General features: G+C 45.5%; 2 protein-coding genes across 9 annotated transcripts in view; one reads left to right on the top strand and one right to left on the bottom strand.

The window, feature by feature from the left end:
• The window catches only part of EWSR1 (EWS RNA binding protein 1), a 26,129-nt gene extending 10,209 nt beyond the window's left edge, over positions 1–15,920 (bottom strand). For 2 of the 6 annotated variants that reach the window (XM_033097220.1, XM_033097221.1), the window contains exons 1-8: positions 15,788–15,891; positions 11,988–12,024; positions 11,801–11,852; positions 10,097–10,220; positions 5,143–5,329; positions 2,932–3,099; positions 1,328–1,539; positions 208–388 (exon numbers count right to left, since the gene is read on the bottom strand). In XM_033097220.1, the coding sequence (XP_032953111.1) occupies positions 208–388; positions 1,328–1,539; positions 2,932–3,099; positions 5,143–5,329; positions 10,097–10,220; positions 11,801–11,852; positions 11,988–12,024; positions 15,788–15,800 (974 nt within the window). In that variant the 5' untranslated portion in view covers positions 15,801–15,891. Of the gene's footprint in view, positions 1–207; positions 389–1,327; positions 1,540–2,931; positions 3,100–5,142; positions 5,330–9,648; positions 9,667–10,096; positions 10,221–11,800; positions 11,853–11,987; positions 12,025–15,787 lie in introns of all 6 variants that reach the window. The other 4 variants (XM_033097215.1, XM_033097216.1, XM_033097217.1 and 1 more) reach the window with 4 other exon arrangements.
• Positions 15,907–21,487, top strand: RHBDD3 (rhomboid domain containing 3). 3 transcript variants are annotated; one of them, XM_033097223.1, is made up of 8 exons: positions 16,086–16,389; positions 16,548–16,699; positions 17,198–17,289; positions 18,316–18,505; positions 19,179–19,562; positions 20,529–20,688; positions 20,778–21,065; positions 21,151–21,487. In XM_033097223.1, the coding sequence occupies exons 4-8, from the start codon at positions 18,358–18,360 to the stop codon at positions 21,326–21,328; spliced, it is 1,158 nt and encodes a 385-aa protein (XP_032953114.1). In that variant the 5' UTR covers positions 16,086–16,389; positions 16,548–16,699; positions 17,198–17,289; positions 18,316–18,357; the 3' UTR covers positions 21,329–21,487. The 3 variants fall into 3 exon arrangements, with proteins under 3 accessions (XP_032953115.1, XP_032953114.1, XP_032953113.1); XM_033097224.1 differs by lacking the exons at positions 16,086–16,389; positions 17,198–17,289 and adding an exon at positions 15,907–16,049; XM_033097222.1 differs by lacking the exon at positions 17,198–17,289 and having other exon boundaries at positions 16,088–16,389.

The following is a 21,487-nucleotide window of genomic DNA, read 5'->3' as shown; positions in this document are numbered from 1 at the left end:
CCAAGTAGATTGGCAGGGAAAAAAGCAAACTGCCACTTAGTATGTGCCATAAAGATGACATTTCCATGTTTTAGAAGTGGCTTGGGCTCAACAGATTGTCCATGGAAATGCAGAAATAAATTTCTTATGTCTTTCAGTCCCTTTTTTCCATTGAAAATCCTACGGATGAAACAAAATTAGGTAAAAGGAGAAAAGGTTTGCTCTTACCCCATTCCACCGCGTCCTCCTCCCCGCCCACCTCTGCTCATGCCTCCACGATCAAATCCCCCTCTTCCCCTGCCCCGGTTATCAGGGCCACTCATGCTCCGGTTCTCTCCTGGTCCGGAAAATCCTCCAGACTCCTGCCCATAAACACCCATGCTACTGGGGTGGTCCTGTCGGAATGAACCTGAGGAAAGAGTCACATCTGTAAGCCACGGACGAGCATTTACACCACTGCCTGTTGTACTTGCTCCTGGAATCACAATTCTCAACTGCAAGGCACTAACCAGGGCACCATCTTCTTTACACTTGATACCGCACCCCTCATCAGCAGGCTCTTTTAAGCTCAACAAAAACTGCTGGTTCGTCAAGGCTGAAGTAACCTTATATAGTTAGTTTAGAATAAACCACTCCCAAACAGACATCCCTATGGCTCACAATTTACAGGGTTCTGTATTCTAAGATGTCTCCAAAAGCTGCTGCTTTAAACTACACTGAACAAACAAAAACAGAGCCAGGGTTCTCAGGGCTTTAGCAAGTTGCTAAGGGTTGGGCTCCATCAAGCAGCACTACTCACTTCAGTCGTAACAAAATATGCCCATGAATGGAATTTAATTAAAAAACAACAATCCGTGTAGAGATTAAACTGTGAAGACAGTTTTTGATTACTTCTCCACGTAAATAAAACTAATTATTCTGTAGGGATTTTTTTCTTTTGCTTTATGGATATAAACAAAATCAAAACATAGTTTTTACTTGACTATCAAAATTGCAGTAGTCTTTAAAAACTACTTGCTCTCTCTCTCAGCGAGTTGGTGTGGGCAGGCCATAAGGAATGCCGGCCTCATTCAGTGCATAAAACCTTCCCAAATAGAGCGGGGTTGGCAGTGCAAAACCTTTTTTCTAGTCAGTTACAAACTTTCTTTTTGCAAGGTGCACTAATAAACAATTAAATTGGAGAAAAACACTGAAGGCTTTATTGGGACATCCAAGCTATTAGCTAGGATGCTATGCCCTAAAGCCGCATCCTGCAGTCCCAAGGTAAACAATGGTAACGAGCATCTCCCCCTGTTCAGAAACTCCAAACATAACCATTCTTATTTGGTTTTCTCTCTTAGCAACTCACTCTGCTGCCCGTAGCTGCTGCTCTGTTGGCTATATTGACTTGGAGCCTGGCTGTAGGATCCAGTTTGGGGGGGGTAACTAGTGGGCGGCTGCTGCCCATAGCTGCTTTGTTGACCATAGCTACTCTGCTGTCCATAGCTGCTCGGCTGCCCATAGGTGTTCTGCTGAGAGTAACTGCTCTGATCATAACTAGTCGGCTGTGTAGAGGAATAGCTGAAAGAAAAAGAAAAAAAGCTTTTTAGGAAGGAGAAGCTTATTTCTTGAAGCCCCCCCCCCAGATACAAGAGATATTCATAGCATGTGATATAGAAACCCTTAAAAATGCAGTTACTTTTTACATATTAACAGTTTGAATTTAAAACAAGCAGGTATTTTTATATTCAGAACAATAAAGCTTTAAATGGGAGGGAGGTAATTATTAAAAACAACCAATCTGTACAATGTGCAACCCTGAGAGAACCTCCCTTTTTACCTCCTACCTCATTAAAACAAGTTATTTTCAACTAAATTCAAGGCATATTTGGGAGTTCCTGTATTAAGAATATGCGTATGTGCATTCAGGGAAGGCATCCCAATGAAAAAAGCAGTGAGAAAAAGGAGGTAGAATTAAGTGTACCATTCAGTTCTAAGTCTACCTCCAATAATTCCCTTGAATAATGACAATGATTTTTCTGAAGGTACCAGTCCACTTGTACCAATGGCAATTTTCTCCTGAAGATTTGTCTAAGTTTCAAATTACTTCGCTATATATATTATAGTTTCAAACTTTCAGCCATGCCAATCAATCAGCTATGAAATCTGGGCATTAATAAAGAAAAGATGTATAAGAAAACTTCACAATCAAGACACTGTATGAAAGTTGAGTATTAGTTTGATAGTCATCTTTCAATATGTCAACTACATGGCAGGGAAACGAAACAGACATTCTTACATAGAAATAAAGCTTTAAAGAACTGGTATTAAACTCCAGATAAACCATAATTGAAAAACAAAGACAACACATTTTAAAGTACAATTAAACTAAGATTCTATCACCATATCCCTCACCACAGCTGTATGGATTCAACAGCCTCTCTTCACCAAGTGCACTTACTATTCAACTTCACCCCCCAATAATTGCTCAGAGCGTAGTAACAGGTCTGGCCCTACAGGTCTGGCAGGGCTCTGTGGAAGAACTGAAGTCCTACCCACTGTTGCTCCAGGCTGCAGAGAGACACCCACCCAAGTCAGCTAGCTGTATTTGCTCCCGAACTTGTTTATGTGTTGCACTTTAAGATGAAGTTTTTTTAAAATAATGTCCTGCACTTGACTCGCTTTCACATACTTTTGTTTCTCATTCATCTGAATTAACTGAGAGCGCAAAATTAAAGAACCCAGAGTGGAAAAAATTGTCTTTGTTTGTATTTAGAGGGAAGAGTTCTTGGCTGCTAGGTACTGCTATGGGAACCTAGGACTGAGGTTTTAATGTAACAATATGTGGTCAGGCTTATACTGGGAGTCAGATGACATATTTTACCGGAGGAAGCAGAAGCAAGCTGGTCAATGGCCTGAAAAAAAGTGTTTTGTTATTCTACTAGCTCAGCCACCCAGAAGGAAGAGACTGACCTGGTGGGAGGGTAGGATGGTGGTGCCGTGACTGGCTGCATGGGGTAGCTCCCAGGGACTTGGGGATAGCTGTAGTTACTCTGTCCATAGCCCAGGCTGGGCTGGTTGTAACCCCCTGTGCTAGATTGAGGTTGACTAGTTTCAGCGGGTTTGTTACCATCCTGTGGTCTAAAAGGAGAAATAAAAAAGTGAGACTTTATTCTCAACCACAAACTCTTGGGTAAGAACTTTATAATCTATGAGCAATATGCAATGGTAGGATTGAGCTAGGAAATATATACAATTGAGAAATGAACTACATCATACCCAGTGTCGGGCCACTGTATTTACTGGAAGAAAACACTAAGGAAGGGGGTGAACTAATCACATCCACAGAAGAGACATCAACATGCTCCTTTGGTTCCATACTAACAGCTATAAAAGGCAGTTACAATATTTTGTGTTACCAATTTAAATGACCTGAGAGGGGAGGTGGTTTGTTAGGGAAGAAAATGCTATTTCTCAGAAAGGACTGAAGACAGACAAACTTGAATAATACAAGTTTTAGTTTAGAGTAACATTTATGTTAAGTCCATGGCATTTATAAATTTGAACTATCTGTGGGTCTATTTTTCTCACTTATTAATATTAGAGCAGATCTAAGAAAACATTTCCTAACTTGGACTGCTATAAGCTGAGTCTAACCTTGCCTCAAAGTCTCCACAATGGAGACTACCACTGCAGGGCAGACAGACTGCTCAGATGAACCGGGAAATATCCTGAAGTGATGAAAATCAATCCCGAGGAAAAAACCACAGTAGTATTATTACCTCTTTGTCCTAACAGTTTGCAACAGGGCTGTAGCAAAGTGAGCTTGAGCTGTTTTAAGCAAAGCCCCAAGAATCAGCAGGTAGACCAGAAAAGATGGGGAAGTACTGGTTTGTATAAGGAGCTGAAATGGGTCACAAACTGCCCCCCTTCCAGTGGAAAAGGGAGTGATTGTCACTGATCACAAGACAGCATTTTAAAGTGGTAAGCACTGAAAATTAAAAAAAAAAGGGAACCAAAAAGGATGACTTATTAAAAAACCAATCAATATATAAAACCCTCCAGCTATGGCTTGGATATCTTGTTGCAATGGAGCACCAAATGGGACTTCAAACATGTGCCAACACTCTGAAATGCCCAGGTCAATTGAAACGGGGTCCTACAGTAATTAGTTCACCTAACTATCACACAGGCTGTCTAGCAAATTTAAACTATCAAGTAGCTCTGATTACTCACTGTGCATTTTGGAAGTAATTTCATGAGTGTTTTCCAGAGCTAATTTCTTACCTCTACAGCAGACAAAAAGTCTAGGTTACAAGTTGATCTCGTTTATTCCCTAAAAAGTCTTCTTTCAAATCAGAATTTCAATGTTCCTTCAAGACTGTATGCAGAAGCCACCTAAGTGCATTGCCTAAAGCAAAGACCTGAAATCTTCTGTTAAGTAATAATTAATACTGTTTACCTGCTAACAAGTCTCATGGAGTATAAACTTTGCCCAAATAGTCACCCCATAGCAGGGTACTCAGTTAAGAATTTATCCTTGCTGTCACATTGAGATTACCAAGCCACTACATAATACAGAGAAAAAAAATCACGTCAATGCCTTAAGCTGAGACACCAATGTTTGACTTCCAGATATGGACATACCCTTTATTGGCAAATGGATTACATGACTATTTCTTGAATCACGTCATGCTATATCCCATCTCATCCCACCCCCCAAAACTGCGAACTACTGTTTTTCCCAAACAGAAGGCTGTCACCCATTTATAGGGCCAATAAAACCAAAGAGAAAAGCATCAAAAGTACAGTACAGTTCCGTCAGTTATTCTGTTGTGAGGGAAACCACACACTCAAATGTTCTCGTGCGTTTAGAAAAGTAAATATAATAGCCTCTTCCTAGCCCCCAAAGTCACTCTTCTGAAACTAGACAACCCATTCAATGACACTCCTTATTTTGACCCCTGGACGGCACCATTCCTCTACTAAATGGAGAATAACGTGTGGTGTGTTCTACTGTATTACTGTAACGACTATAAGAACATGGTCAACACCTGAGAGTATTTGATGGTGAGAGCAACAAGCGAAAAGAAACTCAGTCATGAATTCCCTAAGTGTGCATAGTTGTTCTCCCTCCTGAGGCTGACGCACTGTCGAGTTAGGAGTGGGTGAGTGGGGCCTTACCTTGCAGGTGCAGTGGCTGCCGGCTGTTGACCATAAGCTGGGTAAGCAGGCTGAGTGCCATACGCAGACTGAGCTGCATAGGAGGCCTGGGTGGTAGTGACCGTGGCAGTGGTGGTGTCGTAAGCACCAGTGCCGTACCCCTGGACAGGCTGACTGTATGCCTGGGGGGCAGCTGGAGTAGTATAACCTGGAACAAAGGAGAGCAACGTCAGATTTCTGGCTCCTCAGAGAGCTGCCTAAACAATCATTATCAGAACAATTTGTAAACCACCTACTTGCAAACATCATATTTAATCCCATTAAATAGTTCCCCTTCAGTAAGAGTAACAATAAACCAGTATTTAAAACCTAAGTTGTCTGAATATACCGAGTCTTCAGTAAAGCACTGTCTCTTCTGCTTTAAAACCACACCAAACAGAAAGGAGGGGACAGAGTATACTACAGAAAAGTGTTGGTATACAAAACAGGGTTCCTTTGCACCCCTTCTTCTTGGCAAGGATTCAATAGGAGAGAAGTCTGCTTTTGCTAATTCTACACTGGCTTTGCTGGCATACTTCTTAACAAGCTAGTCAGCTAACTACTTAAGTACCCCAAAAACCTCTAAAGCAGGAATAAAATGTCCTAGAAAGCAAAAGGCAAATGACATAGCATCTAAAGATAGCTACAAAATAAAGATCCAGATACTAGTTTTAGCATTAAAATCTGTAATTTGGAATTACTTGCTTTCAGTCCCAAGCACTGTATCACAGGCAGTTCACATTAAGGAAAACTGGAAATTCCAGAGAACATATGTTTAATTTTTAATGGGAGATGTTAACGAACAAACACTTCTAAGAACTGCTAATTTTGTTTCAGGTAAAACTAAAAAAACACTTGTTACCACACTAAGATGTGAAATAACATATGAGTTATAAAGATACACTACAAATTATATTTGCTTAAGTATAGCCAACAAAGGAAATCCTGTATTTACCTTGTTTTTGGTAAATAATTTAAAATTAAACTCAATACTCCAAAGATAGATCTTTAAAAGGTAAATGTTTTTCATGTAATAAAACTGCGAGTCTAGGCTGGTCATCCAATGAACCACCTCTCTTCCTCCCTTATTTACCCACCACAAGCAAACAGGCCATTTTCCTGCTTACCATTATTGGAGGTGGACCCTAGGGCCTCTCTATTTCCCTAACCAAGTGTCACAGAGACCCGCTCTCACACACCAAGACAGGTTCTCTCTCTAGTTCCTGCCTCTGCCAGATCTCACGCACTTTCATCTGGATCTTGGGCTTGAAGTGTGACAACCCTCCTGCCCCCCCCCCCCCAATCTGCAGCTCCTTACTTGAGTCCCTTCCTCTGAGAGATGTTATAACCTTTTCTGGTGCTGGGCTCTCCTTCCTCCAACTTCTCAGGGGCAACAAGCACAAGTAAGCCATGCTTTAAAAAGCTGGGTCTGGCTGTCAGCATTTATACCCATTAAGGAAACATCCAAATCTCCCTAATGTAAAATAGTTTGAGCACTAAAAACAAATCTTGAATCAAGATTGCTAAGTTTAGTTAAGGTTTAGGACCTTAAACTTCAGTTAGAATAAAGTGTCCTCACTATACAAACAACTTACGAGCTAAAAATAAATACCAACTTCCCTTTGTACAATCTAAAGTGACACCTTTTGTAGCACAGAATACAATAACTTTATTCTCCATCCCATTTTGGGGAAATTCTGAAATTAAATATACACAAAGACAGTTAATTTCCTTCTCAAAACTGTTGGGTTGACATGTATTTGTGAAAGTATTATTTCACAAAACAGGGAGCCTCAAGCCATGAAGTTTTTTGAGTTGGTATTGTTTATCTGAACTTATTTTAAAGTTCTTTGCACAGTCCTAATGTCAATCATATAAAGAGCTCATTTGTTTAAATTTAACTGGAATCTAATTCCACCTACCCTATTACTCCCACACAGATTTCCCCCCCCTACATGACAGGCCATCTTTAAGATTTACAAGAGCAATTAAAACGAAAAAACCAAAACAACAACAAAAACAAAGCTGATCAGGAAATAATTCATGTCACAAAACTAGGTAGCAACAGTTAGAGCCTTGTAGTGCTACAGATTACATTTATAGACACTGGGTTAATTAATAATCTTTTAATTAATCTGCAGTACCAACACAAGCAGCCAAGCAAAATGAGCAAAAATTAACAGAGCAAAATGATTTAATGACAATAATAAAAAGGCCAACAGCAAAAAGACAACACATCTATGTGCTGACAACTTTAAGAAAAAGGTACTAAAAAATATTACACACATCAACCAAAATATTTGTTTCGCTTGAACAGTAAACTTTAAGATTTCTATTCCAATTAATGAATTGAGGTTTATATAACCAATTTCTCGTGAAACTTTTTTAAAAATTCTAGAAGAGAAAAATGTGTTTTAATACATTCCTTCCAATAATTATCCAATGATGTTTACATGTAAAGGCAACATGAGGCAAAGATAAAAGTAGTATCTGTGCTCAAACCTATTTACTACCTATTAAGGCCCTACTTAGTTTGGTTCGGCCTCCGTTTGTTCACCAGGTTTAATTTTGGTTCCTATACTCTAAAGCAGGGGTGTCCAAACTGCGGCCCACAATCCATTTTTTATTCGCCCGCAGCAAATTCCAAAAATATGTTTAGTTTACTTAAATAAACCAGGTGAGGCAATACGTACTTTACCTTGAGTGAGTGGCCCGGCTGTTTGTGCATTTTACTGCATATGGACCTTGGTAAAAAACATTGAAAGAAGTTTGGACACCCCTGCTCTAAAGGTTCATGGGAGAATTAAGGGAGATATGAAGCGTCCTCCACAAAGTCTATACAATCATTCCTTATTAAGTGCAATCTCTTGCTCATCAAAGCTACTAATTTCTGTTACTAGAATGTCCTATACTTTTGGTGCCCAGTCATAACAGGACTTTTTCAATCAATGCCAATGTGAATACATGGCTCTAGAGAGCCTGGAAGACCACTGCATTTCCTATAACTGACTTTATCATGTCCCTATAAAATGATCTAGGGACTCCAAAGCCTAGATCTAAGTGGTATTATTTATTTTCAAATGATGCTTGTTTTTAAAAAATGGCTGAAGGTGGTCAAAAGATACAAAATTCCATTTATAAAATAAATCAGCCACGGGGACGTAACATACAGCATAGTAATCACAGTCAGCAATATTGTATTGTATATAGTCGTCCCTCAGTTATCTGTGGGGGACTGGTTCCAGGACCCCGAGGGTACCAAAATCCAAGGATGCTCCAGTCCTTTATATAAAATAGAGTAGAACCGCATATGTTATTTGAAAGATGTTAAGAGCGGAGATCTTAAAAGTTCTCATCACACAAAAAAATTTGTAACTGTGTGATGATATATTAACTAGCCTTACTGTGGCGGTCATTTCACAATACCGTATATACAAATATTGAGTCATTATGTTGTACACTTGAAACTGTTATATGTCAATTGTATCCCAATAAAAAAATGTAATAGCTTGACTACATAAAGTTCAACCCACAATTTTAATACCCCATACTAAAAATCCAAACTGCATAGTCTTAGTTCCAGCTTTTCCTAAAGTTGTAACTGTCACCAACAGAAAGTTTAAACATTTCTCAACCTATTCAAGACATGTATTAGATAGATTAGGAAGTACTTCCCATCAAAAATCCAGGACATTGTCACTCAATACATTAAATTACAAATAGGTTTCCCCCACTACAGACTGATAAGACTATATGTAACTTGGGGAAACTGAAAACAGTTTGAAAATAAAGAGTTTTTACATCTGTGAGACTTTTGTATTAAACATTCTTTAGTGATAATAAAGATGAGAGTGGGGAGAAGGTAGGGATCCTAAAATGTTACACAGTACTAAACATAAAATTATTGTAAATATTTCACATGTTCCACTCTCAACCCCATTATACAGGATACAACAGTACCCCAGGATACAATTTATTCTAATCTTAGAATAGTTTACTATTTATTTTTTAGCTCCCGGGAATGCTGTCATACATATAAGACATACTATGGATTAAAATAATTCATTAACACTTAAACAGAAAATAAAATGTCTGGACTGGAAACCAACAAACAGACAAACATAATTAACATGCAGGGTGGCAGTCTGCTCCTCTAAATAAATCTAATCATGCAATCTATCCTTCAGGGAATATGGGGAAATCAGCTGGGGTGTAGTCATCCGAAATATCTTTGGGAAGGTTAACAACTATTATTAAGGCTTAACACAAGATAATGTAAAATAAAACAAAAACCTTTCCCAAAATCACATAAAGAAAAAGACATGGATCTGCAAATGGCACCTGAAGCAGTTTTCCATTAGCACCTTGTTGTGTGTGATGTTGGAAAATTCGAGGGTTAAACGAATGAAAACACCTAAAGGGTTAACATTACAGGGTTAAACAAGATGGAAAGCATTTCCCATGCAAGAATGAGCAGTATAGTCAAACCTGTACTGGTCCCTTCTACTGTGGAAAGCACAAAACAAAAAGTAGAGGGTACACTATCAGATGAAGCAAACATGTGAAAATCAGTTTGATTTTTAAGCAGCTCGGTTTAAGAAGGCTCATTCTTACCCAGCCTTAGTATTAGCATAATCTTTTATATATTCTCTATTTTGTCGTGAGATTATTCAATACACTGTATAAAATAGTTAAAAAGGAAAAGTTCTTTTCTCCCTTGGAATTTATTCCACCCACATTCTATTAGGAATCCCTCAAGAAGAATATAAAGAAAAGGGAAAGGAAGAGAAGGGAAAAAAAAGCTCCTTCTAAGAATAAAGGATGCCCAGATGCCAAGATAACGGACCGGAATATACATCAAAGAGCACAAGTAACAAGCTTCTTAGCAAACACCCTAGTTGATGTGACCCAAAAGTATCTCCAAGGCAGGCCTGACCTGTGGGAGGCTGTCCATAAGAAGTTGCATAGGCCGTCTGCCCATAGGTCGCAGTGGTCTGAGCCTGGGAATAGCTGACGTCAGTGGGCTGTCCATAGGTTCCGTAACTTTGTTGCCCATATGCCTGCTCAAAGAAAATGGATGCAAGAACTTCACATAAGAACCTTGTATTTAGCAAAAAAAGACTGACTTACTTCTAAATTTCTAAATTGGAGAATCAAAAACACTGCTTTCAATTTTTTCCCAATTAGTTGATATTCAACATTTTATATTCGTTTCAGGTGTACAGAATAGTGGTTAGATATTCATGTAATTTACAAAGTAAGCCCCCCGACTGGTCTAGTACCCACCTGGCACTATACACAGTAATTACAATATTACTGACGATATTCCCTATGCTGTACTTTACATTCCGGTGACTATTTTGTAACTACCAATTTTTACTTCTTAATCCCTGGGTCCTTTTCACCCGACTCCCAAACCCCCTCCCCACCTGGCAACCATCAGTTTGTTCTCTGTATCTATGAGTCTGCTTCTGTTTTGTTGTTCATTTATGTTGTTGTTTAATAGATTCCCCACATAAATGAGATCAGACAGTCTTTCTCTGTCTCACTTACTTCACTTAGCATAATACCCCCCAGGTCCATCCCGGCCGTCGCATCATGTAAAAAGATTTTAAAAAACGGACAAGTAATCATAGTATTATGAATATTTGTTTTCCCATATCTAATTCACTCATATTTTTGTAAACTTAACTACAAAAAAAGTTCCTGAGATAACTGGGCAAAATCGCAGTTAATTATACAGATTAACAAGACAGTCTCAAGGGATGAACAATAAGGGAACAGGTGTATAATTGCCAGCACTAAGCACAGGTAGCAGTTTCACTAGAAACAAATGTTAGGAAGACAAGAACAAAAAAAAAAAGAAAAGAAAAATGGGGCTGAAACCTGTCAGACAATTTTGAAAACCAAATTTTCAGCACACCAAAGATTTAAAAAAACTTATCAAAAATGAACTAGAACACCGCACGTCTCAAGGTTAGCACATCAACAGCACTGTCTTTTGAACTTGGACATCAGCAATACATAAAACCTGGCAAGGAATGAGGTGTTCTTTCAGATATTAGCATAATCATATCCTAGATCTGACCAGTTACGAAAATCTGCCAAAGACATCATATTCTGAATTTGAGGTGATCTTGAGAACACCAGGAGGCTGACTTCTAGAAACTGTTGGCCTTGGCTTTTAAACAGACTCAGGGACTGGAGCCCTCAGAAGCTCCTTAGCTGGGTAGCCATTAGAACTTACTGTTTGGCCACTGGCAAATGCCTCAATATCTATGCATTGCATTCCCCCCCCCCATTTGCAAAATGTCATAGTATCACCTTCCTCTGCAGAACTGCTGTATGATTAAGTTAAATAAATTTAAACAATAAAATACACAGAAGGACCAAGCATGGAGCAGGGCACCTAACTTGAGAAACGATACTAAAAAGTACGGAGAGCTAGCAATTCCCAATGTGGGGATGGTATCATCCATAATAGCATTCCTACTGTGAAAATTTTAAACGACTAGTTATTTTATGATTACAAGCACATTACACTTTTCTAGCACCTAATTTCTGAAAAGTATTCATTGTTTTAATGGCTGATAGAAGCATTTTACTTGGGGATGAAGTTGCATATTATTATCAAGATTACCTGGGTGGTCTGTGCATATCCTTGAGTGGGCTGGGCGGTGTAAGCACTGTAGCTGTAAGAGAAATTAAATGCAAGAACTGAATATGGAACATTCAGATTCCACTACTAAATCCTCTACAACTACAGCAGGCTCTGTACTGACATTAATCAGTTACACACAAAACACTGTTGTAAAAGAATGACTTACCCCTGCTGGGCTGCAGCTTGGCTGTAGGTACTGTAATCTAGAGGAGACAAGGAGAAAAAATAGTGTGAAGTCAGCAAAGACAAGGGAAAAAAGGGGGTAGGAATTCAGATGGCAGGAAGGTAAATTCTGAAAACTATTTAGAGAGGACCTACAGGCCAACACAGGTCCAAATGAGTACCTCTTATTTCTCAACACCAAACCAAAAAATCAGTCTAAGCCAGTTAAACTCAGAAAAGTGCCAGCTAATGAGTTCAAGACCAGCCGTTTTGGCAGAGATACTTTGCATGTTCCCATGACCACGAACCCCCCCGCCCTAACCACAGGCTGTCATTTCAAATACATGATCATCATTCTAAGACTATCAGAGAACAAGACAAACCAACAGGATCAGAAGTTTTATCTTCATATAAAAAGGAGGCAAGCAACATTACAAAATGTAGGTTGAAACATCAACAATGTTTAAAGTCAGGCTGGTTACATTAGTAGCTACATCTCATCCAAAGCTAGTTTTTCTATTGCTCCCTCCCTTTGGTAAGTTAGACCAAACTTAATGCACTAGGACTATGAAATGGAATGGCAGAAAACCAGAGAACAGTCATCTCAATCCAGTGTTTTAAAGCTATCAGTGCTTTAAAACTGATAGCTCACAGCTATCAGTGCTACATCTGTACAATAACTCAAAAGTTAGAAAGCTATAACTCCCAGTGAAGCAGAGTTAAGGCAGAATCCTTAATTAATTGGCAGAGAAAGCACTTAATCTTTTTGGGAAGAATTTGTTTTCTGGCAACACCATCTTTTTAAAACTTAAAATGATTTCAACTTTTAAGAAAATGCTGCAATTTTTCTTCCCCTTCTTTTTCTAAGTAAAACTTTCTATAATTTTTCTAAGAAATTTGCAACATGTAGCAAAAGGGACTAAAAATTCTGGTCCAGTGAGGTCTCTACAAGTAGTGAAAACAGAAAACAAAATGGTTAAGAAGTTCTCACAGCACTTCCGAATTAAATGTACGAGTATACATATATAAAGTTAATTATTTTAAAAAATTCTGTCCAATTCTTTGCTCTCCATAAGAATATACGTATCTGTCAGAAGACAATACCTCCATTAGGCCCAAACAAGTGTCCTTTCTATTCCAGTTAGAAAGTAGACCTTCCTCTGAAAGCAACAGTTTGACATCTCAGCTCTTTATGGAAGGGTTTCCACCCCCCCATCAAAGGCCTGCCTGAACTCATCTCTTGCAGTTGGCTCATCTTTCTACCCCTACACTTGACTCAACTTTCTTTCCTCTGTACACCCTTAGTTCAGAAACCTGAATCAACATTATTAAATCAACTGCCCAAAGGCTATGAATTGATTTGTTCAAAGACAACCTTATAGCATTTGAAAGTTAAACGTTAAGGCATTTTCAATGGCACTACAAACCATGCTCTTTATGTGGCAAATAAAAAGTAAATGAAAATCACTTATTCCATGTGGTATTCACAAAATACAACAAGGAAGCATTGAAAATTGATAGTTTAACCTACATTTCGAGGTTTCTGCTTGAGAAATGATTCTAAATCATGACATCTAAGTTCAATGTTTGCAAGAGCACTTTTATACAAGAACGGTTATGTAAAACATAAAACTGGCAAAGCTGATATAGAACAACCAATGTTCTCAATCAACATGAAACCAGATGCTTTAGCCCCACATTGGTGGGCTATGGAAGGTAGCCAATTTGTTTTAGGAGAACTTACGTTATCTACTCACAGCACACAATTATATGGCCTCAAAAATGCTCTTGTCACACACTAGTCAGATTATTTACCGATCACTGTTTTGCTTTTAACCCCCAAATGTGCAGTTGAAGACTTTACTGAAAATGGACAGACTGGGGGCGAGGGCTGTGATCTAGGTGGGCCTTTAGAGTGCTGGCAATATCTGCATGCAGTCACTCGGGGTGTGCATTTTAATTTGTTAAAATGGACATACCCTGCATTTTAGATACTTTTCTATATAGATGCAAGTGAGGAGGAAACACATTTAACACTACCCAAGATATGGGGGCTTTTAGATACTTTAGGGCAGTCACTATACAAACTGTGGAGATTTAGAACTTCAGACTACATAAAAAGTGAAAGTCAGTATGAGGCAATTTTGTGGGAGCCAAAAATGCTTTGCTGTAAGGTCAAAAGTTAAGGGCTTTGAAAGCTCTTAAAAGGTGTAGCAGCTCCTTTATTTTGAACGAAAGGAAACCAAAGTTCAGATAAGTTATGTGACTCCCCCAACATACCCCAGCTGGGTCACTTTCTACATAAACTGCAACTGTAATACTAATATAGTACATAGTACTCAGAGGTTAGCAGTAAACAGAGTCTGAGCAAAGCAGACAAAAAACTGGCATATCCAGCCACAAAAATTTTAACACATTTTGACTGCCCAAGCTTTAACAGGGAAGGGAGAAGAGGAAGGTGGAATGGGCTGAGGAAATCCCTTTCCACCAGGATGTCTTGGGCTGTGATATTTCAGAGTCCTTTCTTCTAGGGACACTCTGTACCCTGGCACCAACAACCAGCATTTACCTGCCTGCTTACTGACCACACAGTTGGAGAAGAGCTCCGTCTAACCTTTTCTCCTACAGCTTCTAAGGCCTAGACTTAGACCGCCTAAGAATAAGGCCCGGGGGAAAATGCCCCACCCTACCGATAACCTCAGGTTAGTGCGGGAACAGGCTGCCAAGTGCAGGTGATGTTTAGGCTACACTCTTAAATACTCCTCGCAGGAAGGCCCACCCTAGACACCACATTTCCAGCTCCCACTCCGCGCCTCCTTCCCTCTCTACCGGCTTAACCTAGGCAAGTGCAAGTGTGAGACGACTGCTTAAGCATAGTACAAATGCCGACCCGGGCCTTTTGTTTCTCTTAGGCCAGAAACTAGAGAGATTTCTTTCGGTAGGGATTTCTGGCCTCGCGATCCGGGCTGGTCTCATCATACAACGGATCTCTCGGCGTTTGATGAAAAATAACCCTGAGAAGCCACTTAATTGCTTTTTGGGGCGGGATTAATGATGGTGAAAACGAAGAAGCCGGAGGGAACAGCCGACTGGGGAGATTTTGAAGGGAGGGGGAGCACATCCCTTGTAAGCCCAGTCGGGCAGAAATTCGGCTTGGGGCTGGAACCCGCCGAAAGGGGCAGCTTAGGTGGCACCGGACGCCCCAGCAGACCAGGCCCTAAGCATGACGGGGCTCCTGCTCATAGGTCGGCGCCCCTCGGCTCACAAATCCACGATGGCTTTTTTTATTTGCTTTCTCCCCAAGCTTTTCGGTGAAATAGAGTCTCCTTCGGGTTTGGGCCGTCTCTCTGTAAATGGGGGTGGGGAAGTCGGAAGGGCAGCGGGCTCACGACTTCGGGAACCATCGTCCGGCCCCCCCCACCTCAGGTTTTGGGGTGCCCGGCTCGAAGCCGGACCGAGCGCCATCCCCGGCGGAGCTCTGAAGGCCGCAGGCCCCGCCCACGTGGCGGGAGGCCGGGCGCGCGGGGCCCGACGGCCGCCACACAATGGAGGCCACCGCAGGCCCCGCGCGCCCCTGCCGCCGCGAGCCCCCCGTACGGCGGGGGCGCTGGAAGGTTCCAGAGCCGGCCTACCCAGTGGGGGAGGGGACGGGAACGTGGGCCCTCGAGCTCGTCGGGCCGCGGCGGGTACCTCACACACTTCTCAGAAACTCCACTCAGTTGTCCCGGCCACCCCCAGAGACGAGCTGTCCCGATTTGGGAGTCCCGGCCATCGCCGGCGCGGCCGCATTTCCACCACACTCACCCGTGGACGCCATTTTCTCTCCTTCCTTCTCGTTCTCTCAACGTCCGTCTCCCTCTCGCTTTCCCTCTAGGCGCCGCACTGCGCAGGCGCGAAACCCGCAACCTCGGGCGCTACCATGGGGCCAGGCCACGGGGGTGTGGGAAAGAGGGATGAGCCACAGTTTTTCTCGTTCTCCCGACCTCTACTCTTTTCCTAATCCTCTCTAAAGAGCGCCGGACTTGACGCGCGGGTCCAAATAGCAGCGAAGGGGCTGAAGCGGCCGGTGAGCGGATCTTGATACGAAGGCGGAGTGATTCTTCGCACGAGGCTAAATTGTTGGATGGTTACGTCCGCTGGCTCTAGGGACTGTCTCTGAAGAGTCTGCCTTGAAGGGAAACGGAGGCCGGAGGGAGGATTGGGGGAAGGGATCTGGGCCTAGAACAACTGCTGACTAATCGGCGGGCCGCGGGGGAGGGGGTGGCGCGCCGGCTGGTCCGCCGGGGTCACGCGCCCGACCGCGAGCAGAATGGGTTTGGGGCGCTCGGGCCTTGGGGGGAAGGTTGAGTACCGACTCCCAGCCTGGGATCGTGCCCGGCCTTCCGCGGGCCGGGGCGCGCTCAGCAGTGAGTACCCCGGACACGTGGCCCAGGCCGGCGAGGGCGGGGGCTGAGGCAGGATGGGAGGCCCCGAACGTTGCGACCGGCCCCGAGAGCCCCCCAGTAACGGTCGAGGTTGAAAAGGCCCTTTAATCATTCTTCATCCAATACTCTTGTTTTTACAGAAGGGGAAACTGAGGTCCAAGGAATTTGGGTACTTTTCCTAAAGTCACAAAGCTGAGTCCGACCCGCACCCTGGGACCCCCACTCTCTCCATCACCCGGAAGAATCTTCCCCGTCCTTGCCTTCCCATTCTGTCCGCCGGTTTCCCAGTAAGGTAGGTAGGGTCTGATGGTTTATAGCCCCATTTTATAGATAAAGAGACTGAGGCCAGGGAGGTTCAAATCCCAATTCTGTTTGTCCATGGGCGAGTTCACCCTTGCTAAGGTACCTGAGGGCGGGGGACTGGAGAGGTGGAGGGGGGACTTGGTTGTGAGGGTGCAGGAGAAAGCCTAAAGTGGATTCCTTGTTTCCGGACAAGGGTGGCACTTGTCTCCCTTTCTACTCTCAACCCAATCTCACTCAAATCCCTCAGCGGGTCGTGGTGCCAAGCTAGTGTCTTTCTTTCAGTGAATACATATACAGCACCAGCAATATGTGGGGAGCAGCACCCTGAGGAACTTGGGGATGAGTGAGAGGAGCGAATCCCCCGACCCCCACTCCAGCTCAGATCACCTGCCAGGGAGAAAGGCTAAGCCGTGCTCATTAGATATGATAAGATTCATGATGTGGGGGCCCAGAGATGGAGATGGGGACATTTGAACTGGGCTTCAAGGGGTGCGAAAAGAGTTTGCCTGTTGAAGAGATGGAGGAAAGGACATTGCAGACAGAGGAGCTTTCTACATTTTTCCTGCAGGAAACTGGCAGGTGGGTTTTGATGCTGAGGGTGCCCTTGGCAAGGGAGCAGATGAGGCCACCTTGTCTCTGTGGGATTTTGCTTCCTGCCCTTTGAAATCAGTTCAGTGGGACTCCTGAGATAGACAGACCTGGCCAAGGCTGAGGGGATTCCAGCAGGGCCTGCAGGACAGGTGGGGTGTGAAGGGAGAGCACAGGGGAGAAAAAGCCTTGTCATGTGGGCAGGGAATGGGCACGATTGAAGGCCAGAGCTTGAACCACTGAGGCTGAAGCATCTGCCTCCCACAGTTTGCTGTGGGCTCGCCCTGCCTTAGTCCATTCCTTTTTCTCATCCTACACGGAAAGGCTTTTATTAATCCCCATTTTACAGAAGAGGAAGGAGAGGCTTAGAGGATGCAAAGCTTGCCCAGGGATACACAACAGGAAGAAGTGGATACTGGACCGGTCCTGTGAGAAGGGGAGGGGCTGTGCTCAGGGTTCTAAGGAAGGGGATGTCTCAGTCCAGTGTCACTTTGTATGCTCTCAGGGTGTGGGACTCCTGCTGCCCCCCCCCCAAGCTCTTCTGCCCCACTCCCTCCCTAATCTGCCTGCCCATTGGCTGGTCTCTCTCCCTTGGTCAAGGGCATCTGAGGCCATCCAGAGCTCTAAGCCTGGACACAGTAGAGGGGGTAGGGAGGAAGGTGGCTGGTCGCAGCCTGAGGAAAGCTGGAGATGGCTCTGAACTTGCCCCAGGGGTACCTCTTTGGGAGTCCAGGGCCCCAATTAACTTCCCTGGCCCTGTGCCTCCCACCCCTGGCTCCTCTTCAGGGCCCATGAGGGCTCTTTTGGCCTCGCCCCTCCATCCGCACACATAGGCAGGTGGACTGGCAAGATGGCTAAGCACATGGTTACGGTCCGAGTTCCTCTGGCCAAGTTGCTGAGACTGCCTCTCCAGCCTCAGTTCCTACTTCTGTAAAATGGAGCTCTTGGTAGGGTAGTTGAAAGAGTCAGACAAAAGCTGCAATAATAACTGTTGTTACTGTTTTCCTTTACCCCTAGCACGCAGCCTCAGGACCACCCTTGACCACCTTCAGCCAAGCTATGCGTGGCAGAGGCCCCCCTGCCCTCCTCTCCCCGGCGCTGCCTCTTGCTTCCTCAGTCCTGATGCTGCTCATGAGCAGCCTGTGGCTGGTGGGGGCCGGCCCCAGCCTCACCCTGGCCCCGGAGCTGCTGCTGGATCCCTGGCAGGGTGAGGGCTGGTCACATGGGCCTTGGAGGAAGCAAGAGACTTGCTTTAGGGCCTGAGACCAGTTGGCAGGAGCTGTGTGCCTCCTGCAGTGGTCAGGCAGGGATAGAACCAGTACCCTTGGGAAGGTCAGCCTTGGATGGGAGTACTCCTAGTTCGTCCACAGCCAGGGAGGGCGGAGGAGCCAGCGGAGGGGTGAGAGCCTGTGAATAGGAATTCTTTTCAGACAGCTTCCCTTTCTGAGGGCTTTCCTTGAAATAAGAACTAAGGCTTTCAGCTAAGCATGAGAATGGGGAGGAGGCGCTGAGGGTTCAGGAGTGACCCCAGCTGAGTACCTGTTCCCCAATAATAATAGCAGCTTCCATTTACATCTGAGGAACCCAAATGATGCTCACAGAGGTTAAGTGACTCATCCATAGTTGGTTACTCTTGAGAAGACCGAGTGGTAGGTCCACCTTGTTCTGCTTAATACGTCCTGGGAGCAGCTCCAGTGTTTGGAAACCCTTGGTTCCCTCCACGAGTGATTGCTGGCAGTGGGCAGACTTTGGCTCCTGGGGAGGGGAGGCTGGCTTCAGCGGGTGGCCCTGGCAGAGGGTAATTCCCAACCTGGCACACCTGGGACAGCCTTTGGGGTTGGGGCCACTAACCTGGCACATAAGCCCCTCTTCTCTCCCAGCACACCGGCTGCTGACCCATGCTCTAGGCCACACGGCCCTACCCAGCCTGCTCCTGAGTCTGCTGCTCCTGCCTGCACTGGGCTGGCAGCAAGAGTGCCACCTGGGCACCCTGCAGTTCCTGCATGCCTCCATGCTGCTCGCCCTGGCCGCCGGGCTAATGGCTGTGCTACTGGCAGGCCTCGGGGTGTCCGGTGCAGCTGGTGGCTGCGGATATATGCCTGTCCACCTGGCCATGCTGGCAGGGCAGGGTTACCGCCCACAACGGCCCCATGGGGCACTGCCACCATGGCTGTTGCCATGGCTGCTGCTCGCCCTGACACCCCTGCTCAGCTCTGAGCCACCCTTCCTGCAACTCTTTTGTGGCCTCCTTGCTGGCCTGGCCTGTATCCTTTGGCTGGGCTCTGGGCCTGTATGGACATGTGGGTTCTGAGGCTGGGCCCCCAAGGTGCCTGGAAAGGAGGTGGCATAAGGGGGTCAGACCCAACAATGCCGGGAAGCTGTGCACACGTAGACGTTCCAGGAGCATCTCCATGTTCTCCTCCAGCCAGGCTTCTGGGCTGTGGCCTGGGGGCTCGTGGCCACAGGTGGAGGTACCAATACCAATTTAAAGGGGAGCCTAGAGTGCTGAGGTGGCCCAAGGAGGCACCTAACCTGGACCTCCCTAGTAGAGGTGGCATCTAAGCTGATGCGTGCAGGATGAGGGGTTAAAATGTAGTGAAAAAGGAGAGGGCCAAGCAGAGGGCACAGAAAATACAAAGGCCAGGGGTGAGAATGAGCTGGGGTTCTCTGGGCGCCGAAAGGGAGAACCACCTATGGCTGGTGGTGCATGTGCATTAAACACAGGCTTTTGCTCCAGATGCTGAATGCCTGTTGGGGAAAACTGCAATCTGAGAGAACAGCGGGCACAGGCAGACCCCTGTAGTTATTTAGGATCGGGGACACCAGCTGCTGAGGCCTGGCTGAATCCCAGTATGGGGAGCAAGTTTCCCTGGCTCAGGGCAATAGGGGATGTGTTATTGAGCCCAAAGCTGCGCCTTGAGTCACAGACCTGAGCAGGTAGGTAGGGCTCTGGAAACAGTGGGTACGGGGTGGCTGAAACTGGATGATACAGCTTTTGGGGTGAGGCACATTGGCTGCTCCTCTCACTGGCTGAGTAGCTTCAGGCAGGTCCCTTTTCCTCTCCGAACTTCCACAGCTGACTGGGGTAACGACACGTCCCTTGCAGGGCCATAGTGAGGAGAGGAGGAAATGCCCACCACACACTTGGCACAGGGCCTGGCATGCAGTGTGGGCTCACCACTGGCTGGTTTTGGTTTTCCTTGACCAACCGCCCTGCCCTGGGCAGACAGACGCAGCCGGGGCCTTCCGGTGGCTGGAGATCTCTGAGCGGCGGCTGCAGGCACTGCAGGAGGGCATCTTGTGCAGGTCGTTGGCGGGGTGCTGGCCACTCAGACTCCTTCCCACCCCGGGCAGCATGGCTGACCTGCCTGTCACTCATCCTGGAGTGAGGTGAGGGTGAAGCTGAGGACACCAGCCCTGGTGGTAGGAGCTGTGGCAGTGGCTGGCAGTCAGGCTCTCTTCTGCTTCTGCCCCTCCAGGTCTTCTACCCCTGGACCTCCTTACATGGCCCCCCCTAGTCTCTGGTCCCACAGTGAAGACTCTGCCCTGTTCCCGCCAGGCCTGGGGCCTGTGCAGCCAACCTGGAAGGGCTCCTCAGAGGTGGGCCTGGCATGGACCAAGCCCAGCTTCCCCCCAGGGACCCCACGATGGGCATCCCTGGATGAACAAATGCTACAGGAGGGGATCCAGGCCTCGCTCCTGGAGGGGCCAGCCCAGGGTCCCGAGAGCCCACTATGGCTGCCTAAGTCCTCTGTCTCCTCTCTGCGGTAAGGCAGGGTGGGTAGGGGTGGGGTACCCTGGTGTGGGGCTGGAGGTGGCCCTGACACTCTCCCTGTCCCCTCCATCTGACAGGTTGCAGCAGCTGGAGCGCATGGGCTTCCCCACGGAGCAGGCGGTGGTGGCACTGGCAGCCACAGGCCATGTTGAGGGCGCCGTGTCCCTGTTGGTCCGTGGGGAGGTGGGCACTGAGGCCCTGGTGACTCAGGGGAGAGGTGGGCCCGCACATCCTGAGGGTCCTGGGCCCCCCTAGCACAGGCAGGCCCTCAGGTGACAAAAGGCCTGGCCTATGGGTGGTTAGTCTGAGTCCCAGCCGCGTGCTGAGTCTCCTGTGTGGCCGGAGAGGACCTTCCAGAATCCTGCCCCGGTACTGTTTAGAATAAAAACCAGTCTACTTTTCAACTGGATTCCT

The sequence above is a fragment of the Rhinolophus ferrumequinum genome, chromosome 25, assembly GCF_004115265.2.
Source record: "Rhinolophus ferrumequinum isolate MPI-CBG mRhiFer1 chromosome 25, mRhiFer1_v1.p, whole genome shotgun sequence".
NCBI lineage: Eukaryota > Metazoa > Chordata > Mammalia > Chiroptera > Rhinolophidae > Rhinolophus > Rhinolophus ferrumequinum.
Note: the sequence above shows the minus strand (reverse complement) of the source record. Positions and strands in the feature narration are given on the sequence as shown.

What these genes read in the sequence shown, in the direction of transcription:
- RHBDD3 (XM_033097224.1), top strand. Translation starts at nt 18,358, where the DNA reads ATGCGTGGCAGAGGCCCCCCTGCCCTCCTCTCCCCGGCGCTGCCTCTT. An exon ending in GTCACTCATCCTGGAGTGAG is followed by an intron (nt 20,689 to 20,777) that starts GTGAGGGTGAAG and finishes CTGCCCCTCCAG; the next exon opens with GTCTTCTACCCCTGGACCTC. An exon ending in TCCTCTGTCTCCTCTCTGCG is followed by an intron (nt 21,066 to 21,150) that starts GTAAGGCAGGGT and finishes TCCATCTGACAG; the next exon opens with GTTGCAGCAGCTGGAGCGCA.